The sequence below is a fragment of the Rhinichthys klamathensis genome, unplaced genomic scaffold (genome assembly GCF_029890125.1).
Source record: "Rhinichthys klamathensis goyatoka isolate OS25496 unplaced genomic scaffold, OSU_Roscu_1.1 h1tg000139l_1, whole genome shotgun sequence".
Lineage (NCBI taxonomy): Eukaryota > Metazoa > Chordata > Actinopteri > Cypriniformes > Leuciscidae > Rhinichthys > Rhinichthys klamathensis.
The window spans coordinates 246,751-265,652 of record NW_026606674.1 but is presented as its reverse complement, the minus strand read 5'-3'; the positions used below and the strand labels follow the sequence as shown (position 1 = coordinate 265,652).

The window sequence follows — 18,902 nt, the reverse complement described above, 5'->3', positions numbered from 1 at the left end:
AAAGTGTTTGTATCCACCTTATTTTGCAACATGGAAGTAAGCTATTTTAAACGTCCAATTCATTAACCACAAAGGGTAAATAAGTAGAATAATAACAAAGTGCAGTAAAACTATTTGCACTGCAAATGAGTATGATAATAAAAAAAAAATTATAAAAAATGCCAGTTTGCAATATCAAGCAGCATAACGGCTTTATCAGCACCAGACTGCAAATAAAAAGGTTGCAAATGTGACTAAATAAATAAATATTGTGTGACCATTTAAAATCTTAATTCATACAACCAAAATATTTAATTTCATAATTCATTAAATTATTAAGAAAATACACTATTATAGAACTAATAAAAAAAATATTGGTCATTGTTTAACATATGAGGTCCAATTGTAAGGTTGAATCTACTATTAGGGAAATTTTGTTCGGTTAATATGTTGGGATCACAATAAACAATACATTTGACTATTTTTCTCACCAAATCAGGCAAACTTTCGGTTAGTTGCGAGCAATAGTGTGAATGAGGCTTAACATAAATGACCCAGAACACCCTTTTTCAACACACTAAATATTACTCAGCAACCCAATGGCAATGGTCCAGAGTTTTGCACATGTAAGAATCTCTCATATTTTCATCAGAAAAGGTAAAAATCTAGTTAATTAGTATACTTGTTTCCCATGACAGATATTTTACTGGTCGCAAAGGATGAAGGCTGACACATCAGGACCCTGAACATCACACTTAATGAGCTCGGTTCTCCTATCCTCCATTCCACATGCCATGATTTAAATATAGGACACTCATTGGGAGCTGTCAAATCATAATGCCTCTAGGTTTTACAGTTTCAAAACATGCGCCCATAACGCAAGAGAGCCAAAACAGCACCACCTCCTCCTCCTCTTCCTGGCACTAATCCAGCTGTCAAGCAAACGTAAAAGGATTGATGGAGGCTGTTCAAAGTGAAAGCGGCGGAGATCAGGACAGCGTGTGCCAGCAGAATGAATAAGAGCCAGATGCGGTGATCGGTGAACACAGGATCTCTCATCATCTCCCCCAAAAAACCTGACAGATTTCTTTTGAAAGAGCCTGGCGAAAGAGCTTGAAGCTCCATGGACTCCTCTGAAGCCGTGATAGTTCCTCCGGTGTGTGAATGGAACAAGAAAAAGGTGTGATGCTTATACAGCTGCTGTTTCTGCGGTTGAATCCTATAGGGATGTCTGTGTAAAAGTACATATTACTAAACTAGCAGTGTTCAGTTGCTGAACAACTAGTCCAAAGGGGGTGTTTACATAAGACACGTTCTTGAGTTCAAAAACAGCTAGACAAAACTGAGAAAAAAGGATATATATATATATATATATATATATATATAGCAACATTGTGAAATATTGTTACAATTAAAATAACCTATTCTATTGTAATATATTTGAAAATGTATTTTATTCACGTGATGGCAAAGCTGAATTTTCAGCATCATTACTCCAGTCTTCAGTGTCATTCTTTGTTGATTTATGAATATGAAGAAACATTTCTTTTTTTTATCAATGCTGAAAACAGTTGTGGTGCTTTAAGTTGTTCCAAACCTGTATGAGTTTCTTTCATGCTGAACACAAAAGATATTTTGAAGAATATGGGTAACCAAAAAGTTGATGGGCCCCATTGACCTCCATAATATGGAATATATATATATATATATATATATATATATATATATATATATATATATATATACACTCACCGGCCACTTTATTAGGTACCCCATGCTAGTAACGGGTTGGACCCCCTTTTGCCTTCAGAACTGCCTCAATTCTTCGTGGCATAGATTCAACAAGGTGCTGGAAGCATTCCTCAGGGAGTTTGGTCCATATTGACATGATGGCATCACACAGTTGCCGCAGATTTGTCGGCTGCACATCCATGATGCGAATCTCCCGTTCCACCACATCCCAAAGATGCTCTATTGGGTTGAGATCTGGTGACTGTGGAGGCCATTTTAGTACAGTGAACTCATTGTCATGTTCAAGAAACCAATTTGAAATGATTAGAGCTTTGTGACATGGTGGAAGTAGCCATCAGAGGATGGGTACATGGTGGCCATAAAGGGATGGACATGGTCAGAAACAATGCTCAGGTAGGCTGTGGCATTTAAACGATGCCCAATTGGCACTAAGGGGCCTAAAGTGTGCCAGGAAAACATCCCCCACACCATTACACCACCACCACCAGCCTGCACAGTGGTAACAAGGCATGATGGTTCCATGTTCTCATTCTGTTTACGCCAAATTCTGACTCTAACATCTGAATGTCTCAACAGAAATCGAGACTCATCAGACCAGGCAACATTTTTCCAGTCTTCAACTGTTCAATTTTGGTGAGCTCTTGCAAATTGTAGCCTCTTTTTCCTATTTGTAGTGGAGATGAGTGGTACCCGGTGGAGTCTTCTGCTGTTGTAGCCCATCCGCCTCAAGGTTATGCGTGTTGTGGCTTCACAAATGCTTTGCTGCATACCTCGGTTGTAACGAGTGGTTATTTCAGTCACTGTTGCCCTTCTATCAGCTCGAACCAGTCTGGCCATTCTCCTCTGACCTCTGGCATCAACAAGGCATTTCCGCCCACAGAACTGCCGCTCACTGGATGTTTTTTCTTTTTCGGACCATTCTCTGTAAACCCTAGAGATGGTTGTTCGTGAAAATCCCAGTAGATTAGCAGTTTCTGAAATACTCAGACCAGCCCTTTGTAGTGGAGATGAGTGGTACCCGGTGGAGTCTTCTGCTGTTGTAGCCCATCCGCCTCAAGGTTATGCGTGTTGTGGCTTCACAAATGCTTTGCTGCATACCTCGGTTGTAACGAGTGGTTATTTCAGTCACTGTTGCCCTTCTATCAGCTCGAACCAGTCTGGCCATTCTCCTCTGACCTCTGGCATCAACAAGGCATTTCCGCCCACAGAACTGCCGCTCACTGGATGTTTTTTCTTTTTCGGACCATTCTCTGTAAACCCTAGAGATGGTTGTGCGTGAAAATCCCAGTAGATTAGCAGTTTCTGAAATACTCAGACCAGCCCTTCTGGCACCAACAATCATGCCACGTTCAAAGTCACTCAAATCAACTTTCTTCCCCATACTGATGCTCGGTTTGAACTGCAGGAGATTGTCTTGACCATGTCTACATGCCTAAATGCACTGAGTTGCCGCCATGTGATTGGCTGCTTAGAAATTAAGTGTTAACGAGCAGTTGGACAGGTGTACCTAATAAAGTGGCCGTTGAGTGTATATATATATATATATATATATATATATATATATTATGAAATTCAATGGCTACCGTCAACTGTTACTGACATTCTTCAAATGATCTTCTTTTGTGTTCAGCATGAAAGAAATTCATACAGGTTTGGAACAACTTGAGAGCGAGTAAATGATGACATCATTTTCATTTTTGGGCAACAATACATTTAACACCAATTATGAGAACTATAACGATTAAGATATAGTTCTAAAAATCACTCTAAATTAAAATAACTATGCCGTTATCGTTATGGTGGTAGTGGGGACTCTGAGGAACGATATTGTTATCAGTTTCAGAATGATTTTTTCCAGCTGATAAATGATAATTGATAAAAATCGACAGCCATTCAGAATCCATCCTGCTTTAAAGAGGACGAGCATTTAAAGCGGCAGATGGCAGAACTGCAGCACGTGCTTATTATAAACAACATTATCATCTGTTGGTGTGGATGCTAATATAGTTCTTTTTTTAGTTATAGTTCTTTAAAATTGAAATATTTTGCAGCACTGTCATGATCCATTTAATGTGTCCTTGTTGAAAATAATTATTTCTTTAAAAAAAAAAAGAAACTGACCCCAAACATTTGTAATTCTATGCATTTGTAATTCTATGCAACTTAACACTGTTCAAAACAAGTGCAAGTTTATTTATTTACTGAATGCACCTTTTCATACAAGTAAACATGCAGATTATTAGATGGCGGGTCATTTCCTTCAGAGTCTTTCCCTCGGTTGATTTGTCTTTCTATCTGCTGTGAATCAAAGCCTAGCAGCTGGTTCCCATAATGCAGCTCTACAAACGGAGCTCTAAATTGTTTTTCAGTTAGGAAGCAGGTGGCCTAAGCCACTGAGCTCAATGCAAAAAGGTTACAGTGTACCCAGTGACTGCTGAAAAATGGAAATGGAAAATGTGCCTTATCTAAGTCAGGGAGCGATTAGCATACCAATTATTACAGTAGGTACGGTGTGACACTGCTAATATCAGCTGCCACGCTGCTGACCAGACAAGCAAACCTGGACGCACGCGAACATAAGCTCAGGCAAACACCGAGAGAAACGTATGAGCACACAATCTCCCACACAAGCACAAATACAATCTTCAAAACAAACAGACATTTTTCCATTGCCAGATCTTTCTGCCCACCTCGAATCCCAGGAAAGCAGTACCGTTGTGAGTGGCAGCGCGGTTGGCTCGGCTCATTACCATACATGCAACTAAAATATAATTGGTGCAGCTCGCAGAACACCTGCAGAGGTGAAGGTAACATGCTTTTTTTCAACTGCTGAAAAATAAATATGGAATAAATTAATTAAAACCAACAACCTACCACCATTCAGGTTGCTGAAAATCATCTTCTAATTAACATTACATTTTAAGCACCAATTTCTTTGGAGTAAAATGAAGAGGAAACCAACACCTTGGGCCTCTTTTTCATTTTCTGACTGGATGCCTGCAAATGTGTAACAGAGATATAAAACCGACAGGCCATGACACCATAAATGCCACTACCAAGACAAATGCTGCACACGGCTAAGGCCAGGAACACATGCAGGCGATCTCAAATGAGATGACAATTCATCAGCAATAAGGGCTGCAGTGGACCCTGGTGAAAGAAAAAAAAAAAGCAGTTTTTTTCTTTGGGTACAGATATTCTACATTATTCAACACTCTTAAAAATAAAGGTACCAAAAGCGTTTTTTTTTTTTTTTTTGGTTGTTGCAGTGATGCCATAGGAAACATTTCTGATTCCCCAAAGAACCTTTCAGTGAACTGTGAACAGCTTTAGTGAACAGAATTTTATAGTGTAAAGAACATTTATATATATAAAAAAAAGTTTTCAACTATACAGAACCCTTTGTGCAATGGAAAGTTTCCATGGATGTCCAACGTTCTTCATTAAACAATGGATTCCAATGAAGAACCTTTGTATTTAAGAGTGAATATAAGCTATTACAATATGTCCATTTATGTGTTTATTTGATACATGTACAGTCAGCCTGTCATTATTGCAAAATAAAGCCTTCAGGGCGATGCAAGACCCCTCTGATTATCCTTTACTTCAATATCAATGCTTCTCACTGTTGCAAAGCATTGGCTAATATCACCAGACAAAGCAACATTATGACATTTCTGATGTAGCGAAAATTACACATTGCTTTAACCTTTTGTGGCCAGAAACCATTAGCCTACCGAAACCCATCAGTGTCCATTAGTTTACATCATCTGCCATAAATAAGTTATTCCTCATACACTCTCATTTCACCTTTAAAAGACGTTACGCTGACTCACCGTGAGTTAAATGACTCTACCTAAGAGTCTAACAACACACACACACACAGTCCAAATGAATGGCTACACACAACAAGCTAAATTGGCTATTTTTTGAGGCTCTTCTCATGACCTTTTAGATGTAGAAGTCTAATAATAATAATAATAATAATATATATATATATATATATATATATATATATATATATATATATATATCTCATTATTAGACTTCTAATATATATATATATATATATATATATATATATATATATCATTATTAGACTTCTAATATATATATATATATATATATCATTATTAGACTTCTAATGATATATATATATATATATATATATATATATATATAGTATGGTATATATATATATATATATATATATATATATACTGTATATATGAGTATTTACTCATAAAGCAGACACATTATTTTGTGATTGATGTGATTCATGCCTGAAGTATAGCCTGTGGGGGAAATACATGCTTAACGTTATCCAATTTCTTTCCACATTTGTAAGTGTACTGAACGTGAACTGAAAATGTCAAATTGATGGTGATTTCTGCTGTTCACACTGTCATATCACAACAAATCTGTGTCATGGGGGGGGACCCAGGAGGCAAGATCCATAGGGAAAACCATATAACGAACACACAACAGCATCATAAGTGCATCATCATGGGAAATCAGATGTGAACACCTGCAGGTACAAGTTTACACCAGATATTTTTAAGACCAGAAATCAGTGCATGCAGAAATAAGCACCATCCAGTTAGAAACTGGTTTGTGCATGGATGAAAGGGATCTTCATTCTGGCTGAAATGTTTTTTTTTTTTTTTTTTTTACACAGCCATCTGGGTATTTACTCATCTTATTGAGGTCAAGTGTTTTCCCCTGAGGGAGGACAACTTGCAGTATTTATGACAACACCATTCTGCATCTCTTAAGCAATGCCAAGTTTGCTAACTCACACAAACCATTAATAGTCAGGGTGAAATATACAAAAATAATCCATTGGTGTAGCAGTCCTCTCATAAGAAAACACTATGTATAGTCATTGCACAGTGGGCAAAGCCTTTAGTCAAAGAAACCCACCAGTCAAAATGCAACATGACAAGCAACTCATCATGATTCTGTTAAGTTTGCAATGAAAACAAACAATCCGCAAAACATCCGCCTGTGTTTCGCAGGCACACCAGGATCAACAAACACAATATTCCCAAACCACAGCATGAAGCAGTGTGCCGTCAGGTAAATAATTAACAGGGGAGAGAGGGATTATTATAATAATTAACAGGCAGATACTAAAAAAAACAACAGCAGCATTGTTCTCCTACAAGTGCACTAAGATGTCCAGCAAACTACGGCACTCTACTGTTAAATATTAATGAAGGTGGGCGGGTGTGCGATACTTCAGTGCGTATTTTTTTGCCCCAGGCTTCATGCAAGAACATTTCAAAACAAAGGCGCGCGTTTTGATGACCGTCGTTGGTCCATTGCGCTGTGCTCCATCAGGTCCGGTGACCCCTCTCTGCGTCTAAATGCCCTGCGTAAACGTCCATATATCATACAAGCACGCGTTCGCTTAACGGGGAGGGCTGCATGAGGTATAATCAAGGATGAAAACAAGCGAGACCGTACCTTTGTTCACTCTCCGCAGTATCTGGCATCGGCATTTGAAAGAGACGGCTATCATTCTAGCTCAGCCGAAGCGCTCATCCAAGGGCTGCGATGAAAACGGTTCCTCGCACACACATAGCACAGGCGCCGTGTCCCACAGGAGAAAGGCAGACTCCGAACGCGGTGCAGAGCTCGAATCATACACTACGTCCCTGCAGCGCTGAGATCCGTGCTTTATAATGGCAAATCATATTTCCCCCCACATATAAAATCCACTGGAACACGCGCGCAGCAGAAGAACACGCACAGCGCGGCTGATGCGTCTCATCTGAGACTCAGTCTGATCTGAATGGGCTTTTAAAGTTGCATGCTTGGTGTATTCAGTAGTGGTCGTGTACCTGAGCACAGCAGGAGACAAGCGACTCTTTCGTAGATTGAATTAGTTATTTGCAAGCAGTGTCAGAAATGAACTTTTCCATTAAAATGCATTTGCCACTAGAGGTTTTTTTTTATACTTTATGAGGGCAACGTTTCAATTTAATCAATTCATTATCATAAATTCGCTATCTGCATAATTCGATTTAGAATGTATTACTTATAAAGCTGTACAGTTTATATCCCTAAAACATGGAAAAGAATGACCTCCTTAAGCCATTTCCTTGGGGATTTTAGAATAGCTGTTCTGAATTTGATTGAAACTAATTCGAATCATTCAACTCTAACAATTACCATTAAACAAAATTCATTGGACATTCCAGAGGGAACACATGACAAATTCATTCACAAATAATTCATTACCACATTTTGCATTTGGATTGCATTTTGCTATATATTATATTAAACAATATTTTTTTTATCTTATTATATAACCATTCGGAATAGAGTGAAGTTATTATGCTTGGTATTTTCATTTAGATGCTTATTCAAGCTGGGAAAATGTAACCCTACATAAGAGCACAATTAAGAGCCTATCAATTCCCCTGAGTGGAGAGCAGAATAATTATCATTAGAAAAAACAAAAAGTAATAAGTCAATTTTTTTGTCACTTCAAAAGGAGAAATAAAATTGAATATGCAACAACAATAAGATTGTTTCCCACTTTCAAAAACACATTTCAGAACTGTTAATTAGCCAATAGTGTCTGTTTATTTACTTCTTAAATTTGCATTGTGCCAATAATACATCCCTAATTGCAATCAAGAGTGGGCTGGTGTGATTCGCAGGGCAGTGCTGCTGTACTCATGCTCAATGCTGAGCAGCAGACCTTTTTATAACACAGATAACATGCATTTAGGTCAGTGGTGGCATCTCTTCGCATTATCAGACATTTGGAGGCACGATAAGCCTAGTGACAAGGGACTGCGTATTAAAGGGGTCTATCTCTGTTTGTGTATGAAACAGGCCTGAATGAGTCTTTAACGTGAATGAAAGTATTAAGGTCATCGCCACCATACTCTGTTCCTCCCTTGACGCTTGTAAGAAGAGTCTGAGATAACAGTTAAAACTGCTTGCCTGAGATCAAAGTGTGCGAGCTCATGGTCTAATCTCTCTTTTCAAGCCCCCTCGTTTTTTTATTCACTTCATTTTAATTTCGTCAAGCTTCCAGGTTGACAGTCCAGCGGAGTGGATCAATGTTCCTAAAGAGAGGGATGAGGTTTAGAACTAGGATTATGCATACTGATCAGATTACACACATACAGGGATTTGTGTCCACTTGGATAAATAATGCTCTGGACTATTCACCACGTTAATATGACAGATGCATTTGCATGTTCTCTGTGTGCAGAGCTTGCAAGTGCATGGCAAAGCCTGTGTGTTAAGTGGTTAATTTGATCTGCACTCTGTAGTTTGAAGGCTCAGAGGAAATGTGCTGCCTCAAAGAGAAATCCACTGGTGCAGGAGGAGATGGGAGCATGATTTCCGCTCTGTGCAAATTTTATGGAGATGTCCGTGAACTGAGGCACCCTCCCACTGTTTAAGACCCACCAGTGCCACATTCAGCCCTCCTCTATGTGCTCGTATTAAAAGAATATGACCCAAGAAGAGAAACAAATGGAGTAAACCACAGTCATTTCCTGAAAAAATTCAGAGGCAAATAAACTTTAAATCCAGCTTGACTATCCCAAAATAGCCTGTGCAAGCTCTAATTTATGCATCCCACATGAGAAACCCACAATACAAATGCTCCCTGCTTGGGATGTACGTTTGCATATAATATTTAATCAACAAAGAATCAGTTTAAAGACTCCATGAAATAGCTTGACAAGTGAATTTTCATTCTTTGTTTACATCGAAAGGTGTGTTCTGTTTAAAGATCATGAGATCATGATTCTCCCACGATTCTGAATAGACAACTAAACAAAATAACATGTAATTTACTAGGTCCTGACAAAATGCAGTCTAATTAAATTGCTTAATTAATTTGAATTAATTTCTCAAATGAACGATTCAATGACTCACTCATAAAGACTTCACTTGTTTCGTTACTGAATGAATTCGGCATGTTTAAGCGAATCTCTAGAATGAGCGATTCAATGACAAATAAATTTTTAACAGTAATTTGTCACCACCTACTGGTGTAACACTATATTTGAAGCGTCAAGTTACTTTTAAAAGGCGATTTACTCTATTTTGATACCAGAGACATTAGTGTTTATATCCGAACTATACATTTTTAGCACAGAAATAATGATACTGTGTGGTTGAGACGGTTTGTGAAGCTGTTTTATATACACATGACAACTGCATGCGTGTGTGTGTTTGTGTGTGAGCGCGCACGTGTGTGCTCATGGACAAATCAATATCCTCAAGGTCCATGACGACCTCAATCTCAATTATAGGAACCACACAAGTGTGTGAAACATTCCTAAATAACAGGAATCAAGTCTCTTGTTCGTCTCCCAGGATGGTGCAATCAATTTTCTTGGTATGAACATGGCAGCAATGGCAATCAAACCAGTAGGATGCTTTATGCTTTCTCATTACAGCTCTGAAGGTGACAGCTGACTTAATGGGAAACCTCTCCACAAGGGCTGTCCCTGCATTTACATTTTCACATGGATGAACACACATAATTGGCAGGTGTTGATGTGCATGGATGCATGTATGATTCAACATGACATACGTGTGCAGAGGTCTTATTAAACTAAATTGTGAAGTTGCAAACATGACGGGATGGGGGTCCTGGCAAATATGTCATTGGATGGTGAGAGCGTTCATGACAACTGCAGTTGGACAGATGGAAAATACACTTCAAATCTGCTCAGCTTATCATAGAGTCTATTATTTTTCCTTTTGACCTGCTGACTTGGAGGTCTTAGAAGATGAATTCTCTTAATGGCTCTCCCGAATAAAACATTTCTATCTTATAAAACTGTTCTCAATTCTTCAGATTTACTAAGACCATTATTACTAAAAGAAAGAACATGCCATTCCACCAAAAGAGGATATAGCTTAGCTGTCATTATCATGAATGCTGTATATCTTGAGGTTGGGATTAACCAGACCATGAAAAATCGAGACACCGTGTTTTAGACAAGCAAGCTAGAGGCAGGCCGGGAACATTTTCCCCACAAAGAGCAAAAGCAGTGAACTATTATAAATGAGCAGTAAAAACCCTTCAGCCTGTAAAGAGCAGAAGGAACAATGGCGGGAGCTGTCCATCAGCACTGGTGCTGAAATGGCGAGGATTACAGTTTTCCATTATATACTACATTAGCGGCCTCTAGCGGTGAAAGTGATGAACTGCACTATCAATCAAAGGACTGATATCAAAACAGATTTAATGCTGCAGGGTGGTCACAATTCAAGCCCTATTTACTGTAGCTTCAATGAATCAGGGCATTAAAAAAATGCAAAGCTCTTACATACATATATAATTATAATTTTCAGCCTAGATAAAGTGTACATCCTTTTGCACCTCATCCCACTCGAATGGACTGAAAACTGGGGCTGTGTGGGCCATTAAAACAAGTAAACAAACATGTTTGTGGGAGCAGCTTGAAATGATGCGTGCGTACATAGTGCCAGTGCACATCATTCAGCTGGAAGAATCTATTTAAAAACGAGTAGGGTACATGATGACTCATTTATACTGAGGGCTGTAATGTGGGCCAAAATAAGTCATTCCTTTTGAGAAATAAGACCCTGTCAATTGATATTAAGATTAATTTGAGCAGTTGATCCAATCACCAATAATATAGTTTTAGTGTTATTAATGTAGCCTCATCTTCACAGGAACAGAATCTTGACATTGTCTTCTACCAATTGTAGTCAATTAACTAGAATACTTAAGTATGGAAATTGTGGCCTTTCTGTCAGTTTAATTAATCTCTAATATATTATGATGCATGGTTTTCCCAAGCAAATCATAAAATATTATGTGGAGAAATTTTTATTACAGTTAAAAACAGTAATTGGAGAGCCTAATAAAAACTTCATCTGCTTAAAATAATGAGTTGAATATCTTATTATCCTGTTAACTTTGACTGCCCTGGCCTAGAATACATACAGCAAACAGTTTATTTTCTCTCAATTTTCTCTAATTAAGTTAAGTGACAATATAGCCAGCACAATAAAGCAGGCACATAGACAATCTCTCTGTCTCTCATTCTTTCACTATGGTAGTTTCAGAGAAAGCTCTATATTGATTCAGTCTAATGGAAGTAAATTGAAGCCCCGGCCATTACGTGCAGAGTTTGCATCACAATGTAATGCAAATGAGATGCTTCTAATGCGTCTTCAGGGTACCATTATAATATGAAAATACATTTTCTTGTTTACATGGATATACTTCTCGCATTGTCTTACTAGCTGGGAAGCAAAAGACTTCAAAAGGGTGATGCAGCTGCAACCCCAATTATCTGTGCAACCTGATGGAGAGTGCAGAAAGAATCTTGTTACTTGGTTTACTTTTGCGACCCCTGATAGTGCTGCGCAAACTAAAAATTGGCCAAACAGAAGTGTAGTGATGATCCACACTGGCCCGCTTTTGGCTCTCAAGACAATATTTTGAGTAAATGTAGTCGCATCTTGCCAATAAATATTTACAGTATCACCACCTGATGCCATGGAATGTGGCACTTAAAATTATACAATGTCGCAAGACTCCCATAATACCCTCTCATTAACATTATTTATATCTCTAACAGCAGATGGAATGTAACTCAACTGCTCCGAGCATTATTCCAACCAGGGTCTCCGGCGTGGGAGTCAGGCGCTCTAACAAGGAAGCCAAGACCGCAGCCTCTAGTGTCAGTCGCTAGAGCGCCTCTTGAGATCAGGGGAGTGAGGTTTACACGCACAGCCCTTACTGGCCTACGACAGTTACAAGAAGAACTTGGGAAGTTTCACAAACACCACCATGACATTGTTTCATCAGCTCAGCAGTTATCAAACTACTTCAAACATCTATAAAAAAAGACACTCGGTTGGCATACCACTACTGCAAGACTGCCAATGCTGGGACCCAATATCTCCCAGCGGACATGACCGGACAATTTAAGGATGTGTGGGTGCCAATACTACTTTATCCCAAAGGAAAATTGACTTGGCCTTGAGCAAAAAATCTTTCATCAGGACCATTTGCTACTTAGCCGTGTTGGGGTAAAGTTACTTTTAAAGTAATGCGTTACTTTATTTGCAAGTAACTGAGTTACTTAGCTACTTTTTATGGAAAGTAATGGGTTACACTACTTTTGCGTCATTTTTTTCTCAGCTGGGCTGGGCTTGCTTTGTTTCTTTTTTGATAACAAAAAATCTATTTTTGGCCAATGTAAAGGTCCTTTCCCACTAAAAGTGAAATTAAAAAGCTTCAGGCTGAAGGAAGTGCAAACTCACGTCTGTTAATAAAGTGAGATAAAATACATAAAGTATATGTATTATTTAACACATTTAATGAATGCAGGTTTGTGTAATATTCGGAGTTTGCGTTTCAGTTTTCATTCATTTTGAGGAACACTGATGTTTTTGTGCAAGATGCAGTAAATGCTCACATTTAGTCTAGAAGAACTATAAATAACCATCATGTTTACACAGCACACACAACGCCTCTGCACTAACTCACGGTTTCTCTCAACATGGGGACAGGGGACGGGTCAGTCAATAAATGGGGAAGCACAGTAACTTGCATTATTTGAAAAAGTAACTCAGATATTTTGTTGTAAAGTTAAAAGTAATGTTAGTTACTTGAAAGAGAGACATGCTTGTCTTCCAGCCAAGGTGCAGTAATAGGTCTAGTCAAGCATCACCATCTCACAGAATTGACTTAAGTGGCTTTTTCCAGATGAAAGAGCAGCAAGGGAAAATAGACTGATAGGGATTTAAAACACAAGAGCGCTGAGGGTCGCACTGTCGCTACACAAGATAGCCAAATTAAACTCTTCTGCCGGTTCGGAATGTCGCTTGCAATCAGTTCCATTGTTTCAGGCAGATTGTGCATCATTCCCAATGAAAAGCCGATGACGGGGATTTCTCAAACAAACACGGCCCTGTTTCCCACAGGAAGCCGGCAGAAAGAGTTAACAGAAGAATCTCCACCATACACTCCCTTTGAAGGCCACATCAAACATTAAATGCATGCTGTTTGCTCAAGAAGTCTCTCTCTCGCTCTGAAATATGACCCACAAACCCTTGCAGAAGCATCATGATCATTCTTTGATCCAAGTGGATTTTGAATGCAACTTTTTATCTTTGAAAAGAAGATTCTCATGGTCAGTTCAATCGAATCGTAGGTTCCACAGGTTATTTGATTCATATAAGAAATTATATCATCTATCAATCCTCATGTCGCTCAAAATAGATTATTATAACTGCAGTATAATCAATATGTCTCTTTTCCATATTCATAAATCAAAAATATTATCACTAGCCAAGTAATTTTGATAAAAGACAAATTAAATATAAAATAAATATAATTGAAATATTTGTTGATGAACCTAATCTTTGTATTAACTTTTAATGAACTAAAAATTGTTAGGCAACAAGGTTACTTTCTTTTTTAAGTTAACCCAACAACCATTTGGTAACGTGAGGGTTTCAGAAGGTCACAGAAAGTGATGATACTGAATGAAAAGCATATTTACATGATATTTCTAGGTTTTATAACAAGGTTATTTGTCTAAAACCTTTTGCTTCTGTACTTCAAAACCTTTTATATACCTTTACTTCAATATTACTGACCTTGAAAACCCCAATGTTGCCTAACACTTTCAAAAATTACTCTGTGATCTACATCAAATTACAGGCATATCGGTTTTCCTTACAGCTCCTGTTCTCACCCGGACTGACAACTTCCTCTCCTTCCTCTCCTGCACCTGCCAGTTCCTCCTCAGTGTGACAGGGTCTCCGGGAGAGCGAGAGCGGGACCCCGGCCCAGCCGTGCAGCAGCCGTCGCATGATTCTGTGCTCTGACCTGGGAGAACAATCCCTCAACCTCTGCGCCTCTCTAATCGACCCTCTCCTCTCTTAAAACAAGGGCTAATTGATAGACCCAACAACATTATGCACACATAAAATCTCTCTTGCCTCCACAAGAGGGCGGCAAACGTAGGTGGAGGGGATTTTCACGTGTGCACTTGAAGGTGGTTGCCATGGAAATAGTGCGGTCGGTCTCAAAAGGGCGGATCTGAGAACAGCAGCGCGTGGCTTACAGGAGTTGACAGGAAGTCAGACGAGCCGCCGGCAATATGGGAGCAGAAGTCCCTCTTTCCAAGAATTTGTGTGGTTTTGTGTGTGTGTGTGTGTGTGTGTGTGTGTGTGTGTGTGTGTGTGTGTGTGTGTGTGTGTGTGTGTGTGTGTGTGTGTGTGTGTGTGTGTGTGTGAATAATATGGAGGAGCTTCGAACAAGCAACATAACCGCATGCAAAGCACAGGGTAACAATATGCAAAGCAGCTCATGAATATTATGCATATGAATGATTTCTCTGCAGGGTGGCTTTGTATGTCTGCACCATATGGATTTAGAGGGAGGATGATGGATAGGATAAGCACACAAGTATAATGACTTGATCATCTGACATCTGACTCAGCAAACGCACACAGCGCTGTTAATGCACTACGTTGTGTGTGTTTGTGTGTGTGTGTGTGTGTGTGTGTGTGTTTCATTGACTTTTCCCCATCACAGTCAACGGCTGCAAATGAAAACCCCTCATTTAAAGGTCAATTGACCCAGAATGCTTCCTGTATAAGACCAGAACACAATGAACCACTGCAGTGAAGGGACACAGTCAAACAGAGAGAGAGAGAGAGAGAGAGAGAGAGAGAGAGAGAGAGAGAGAGAGAGAGAGAGAGAGAGAGAGAGAGAGAGAGAGAGAGAGAGAGAGAGAGAGAGAGAGAGAGAGAGAGAGAGAGAAGGGGAGGTGGAGTCAAAGTGAGGGTCAGGTCAGGCACAATTAAGCAGGCCAATGTTAACTGATCAATCGAGCTCTTAATGATGTTGAGTTCGCTGCGACAAATGAATTTGCCAATGACATTTTAATAGTGGTTTGGAAATTAATGTAGAGCTTACGATGGCCAGCAGAGGGAGCCATTTTACTTGCTTAGTTCTAGTGTGTCTTCTGCCAAACTCTGAAAACTCACCAATAGAACAAATAAACCGGTTTCCGGTTAGGGGTCAGTAGGATTAAGATATTAATACTTTCATTCAGGAAAGAAGAATTAAATTTAATAAAAAGTTACAGTAAAGACATTTATAATATTACAAAATGACATTCTTTCAAATAAATACTGTTCATTTGAACTTTCTTTTAATTCAGAGAATCCTAAACAAATATCCTCAAAATATTAAGCAGCACAACTGTTCTGTTAACAGAAAACTATTATTTAGAATTATAATAATATTTTTGAATATTGCCATTTAAACTGCATTTTTAAACAAATAAATGCATATGATATCAATTAAACTTGGCCCAAATTCATTAATATTCAATAAAATCAGTCACTCAGCCCAAGTGGGATGGCTGTGGAAACACTTGCTGGCATCAGAGACAGAGCATGGTCATAATGAAGGAATGACAGACAGGGCCCATCAATCTTCGTCAATGTTATTACTGAACTCTCGGCTCGGCTATCAGCATATCTGCATTTAATCAGGATCAAGGCCACCCAGAGGGCAGATGACTGTGTGTGTGTGTGTGTGTGTGTGAGAGAGAGAGAGAGAGAGAGAGAGAGAGAGAGAGAGAGAGAGATAGAGAGAGAGACAGGGATAGAGAGAGGCTGGAAGTTCAATAGACCTGCACAGCCTTGAACATCTATGCCGATAAGAGCCTTGACAACATTTGACCTCTGCCGCGACACATCGAGCAGATGCTCTACTGCTGTTTTATCCTCCACACTCCTGCGATCATATGCTAGTGCCCTTTAAGCTCTGTGAAACTTGAACAAAGGGCTTTCTGTGACACTGTTCACTGGTCCAAGCTGAGTTTCAAGATGCATTTGACTGATGTTAAAGTTATCCTAGACCTTATTCACTTTCTTAGTACACATTCCTGATATTATCATGCATGATTCCGCAGTGCACACTTCTGCAAAGTAAAACAAAACAGACATTTCCTTTCAGCTGATGTCACTTCTGCTAAGATGGTGGAGAAAACAATCTTAACCAATAGCTCAATAGTAATTTAGTTAATGTTTTACTGTTTAATGTTTTACAAATTACTGTTGTAAGTACCAGGGTTGTTATTTTTTAACTAAAAACTACTAAATTGAAATAAATTGAAATAGAGCTGAAATAAAACAAAGAGATTAGACGAAAAACTTCAACTTAAAAAATTCAAAAGAAAATGAAAAACGTTAGCTTAGCAACGAACAGAAATAAAATAAGCTGAGCTTGAAGTACTGAAATTAAGTTATTTTATTTGATAGGCCTATATTCCACCAAATCTTTTTCTAGGCCATTCAGTTAAAGATGTTGGCATAGTGTAAATAGACTGTGCTGTTAGAGGGGGAAGAAAGCCCTCATTGGGCAAATATTTCCCCTTGAAAAGGTTCTAAAAGTACATTTCTGACACTAATAGAATAAATAAAATAAAAACAAATTATATGTGACATGCTTGAAATTAACCTTTAGCCTCCACGTCCAGGTCAAAAAGCCTCCTCAAAAGTAGAGGATTCACGAGGGAAGCAATCACCTGCAATCTCTTTCAGTTCCCACTTTTCATGATCCAATCAATTCCCCATGGATACAATCAAATCCTATCCAAAATGGTGTTCCTCCCTTAACAGTTTTTCACTCAGAAATGCATAATTTCTAGGGCAGTAAAATAGTTTGTGAACACCATATTGCAGTAACTTGTGGAATGGAAGCCTGGCAAGCAGTAAAAAAAAAAAAAAATCAACATATAAAATGTGTTATCATTGCACTTGACTGCATTCCATAAGATGTTTTTTTAACCAGTTCACAAAATGTAACACCCAGAATGTGACAGTCTCTAAGCTCACGGGTTCTTCGGTTAGTCAGACACTATTTCCGAAGCCTTAGGGCTGTAGGTAATTGCTAGGTGGGCTCCAGCAACAGTAAAGTAAATCACATCTCCATTGGTTTGTCCCAGCCGACTGACATGAGTCTAAAAGAGGTGGATGACCTCTTTACAGCTCAGCAGATGTCTTGGTGGGAAAAATACAATAATTGCAAATGGTGCATTATGGGTGCAGTCGGCATCCCTCTTGCTGGTTGTTCCTTAAAGCCATAAAGCTTTGACAGGGGAAGCCAAGCAGAGAGTAAGACTGGCATTATGCAGGCCTGCCACCCCCATGGGATATGCTGATAAGCACTTCCTGTGCAAGGGGGAAGCGGTTATTTTCAGGGGCTGCTATGCACGCCTCTTCTTTCCCAACCCCCAGATCTTATTAAGACCCAGCCAGCTCCACATCAAATGATTTCAGACTTCACAGTGCCTCCTGAAAGACGTTCCACAAAGGCATTTCGGAGATTTAGACATCTTTTGTCAAAATGGATTAAATATAAGTATATAAATATTTTGGAATAAATATCAAAATAGAAAGCCATGAAGGTGCACATAATAATCTCATAGACATTTTTTTTTTCAGACCAAAATTAAATAGGTCACATTTAAAAAGTTCAGATTTAAATATGGTATTTTGGAAGATTGTTTAACCCATTTTTTCATTCAGTAAAAGCCAATGGGGTCCAATACAAAAATGGACTCCATTGACTTCCACAATATGGACAAAAACAGATTTTTCGAATGATTTTCTTTTCTTATCTTTACCGAAGAAAAAACTCATACAGGTTTGGAATGACTTGCGGGTGAGTAAATGATGATCCTTTTCAAATGAAACACACATACACTGATGTCACCCATCAAACCACTGACATCAGCACGACCTTGTAACCTTTAACTGCCTGTGAATATTGAGTATTTTAGTTGATGTCATCAGGTCATCATAAAAAAGACAGGTCTCTCATTGATTCAAAAGTGTGACACAGAATGATATACTTTAAATATTAAAGAGACTTACCTAAATGGTGCAAAGGCAGCAATGACCGCAAGAGAGGGAGAGAAAAAAGAGAAACATTGTATTATTACAAAAACATCCCAATACACTAACTTTTATATGATGATTTTATAGATCACAATTAGAGTTCTTTAATACTTTTAATAAAAAACACTGCAGCTTTGTGTTTTCAGAATGTGTGACCTCTGATGTTCATTCATATCATCATCCCACCTCAAGTAATGGGGAACTTTCTGCTGCAATGACTC

At 38.7% G+C, this 18,902-nt stretch overlaps 1 protein-coding gene across 13 annotated transcripts in view; it reads right to left on the bottom strand.

The window, feature by feature from the left end:
* Positions 1-18,902, bottom strand: part of grip1 (glutamate receptor interacting protein 1) — a 283,603-nt gene that overhangs the window by 105,889 nt on the left and 158,812 nt on the right. The window contains exon 1 of one of the 13 annotated variants that reach the window (XM_056257460.1): positions 7,201-7,526. The exons of the other annotated variants lie outside the window; for them this stretch is intronic. Coding sequence (XP_056113435.1) covers positions 7,201-7,255 — 55 coding nt within the window. The 5' untranslated portion in view covers positions 7,256-7,526. Of the gene's footprint in view, positions 1-7,200; positions 7,527-18,902 lie in introns of those variants that run through there. 13 annotated transcript variants of the gene reach the window in all.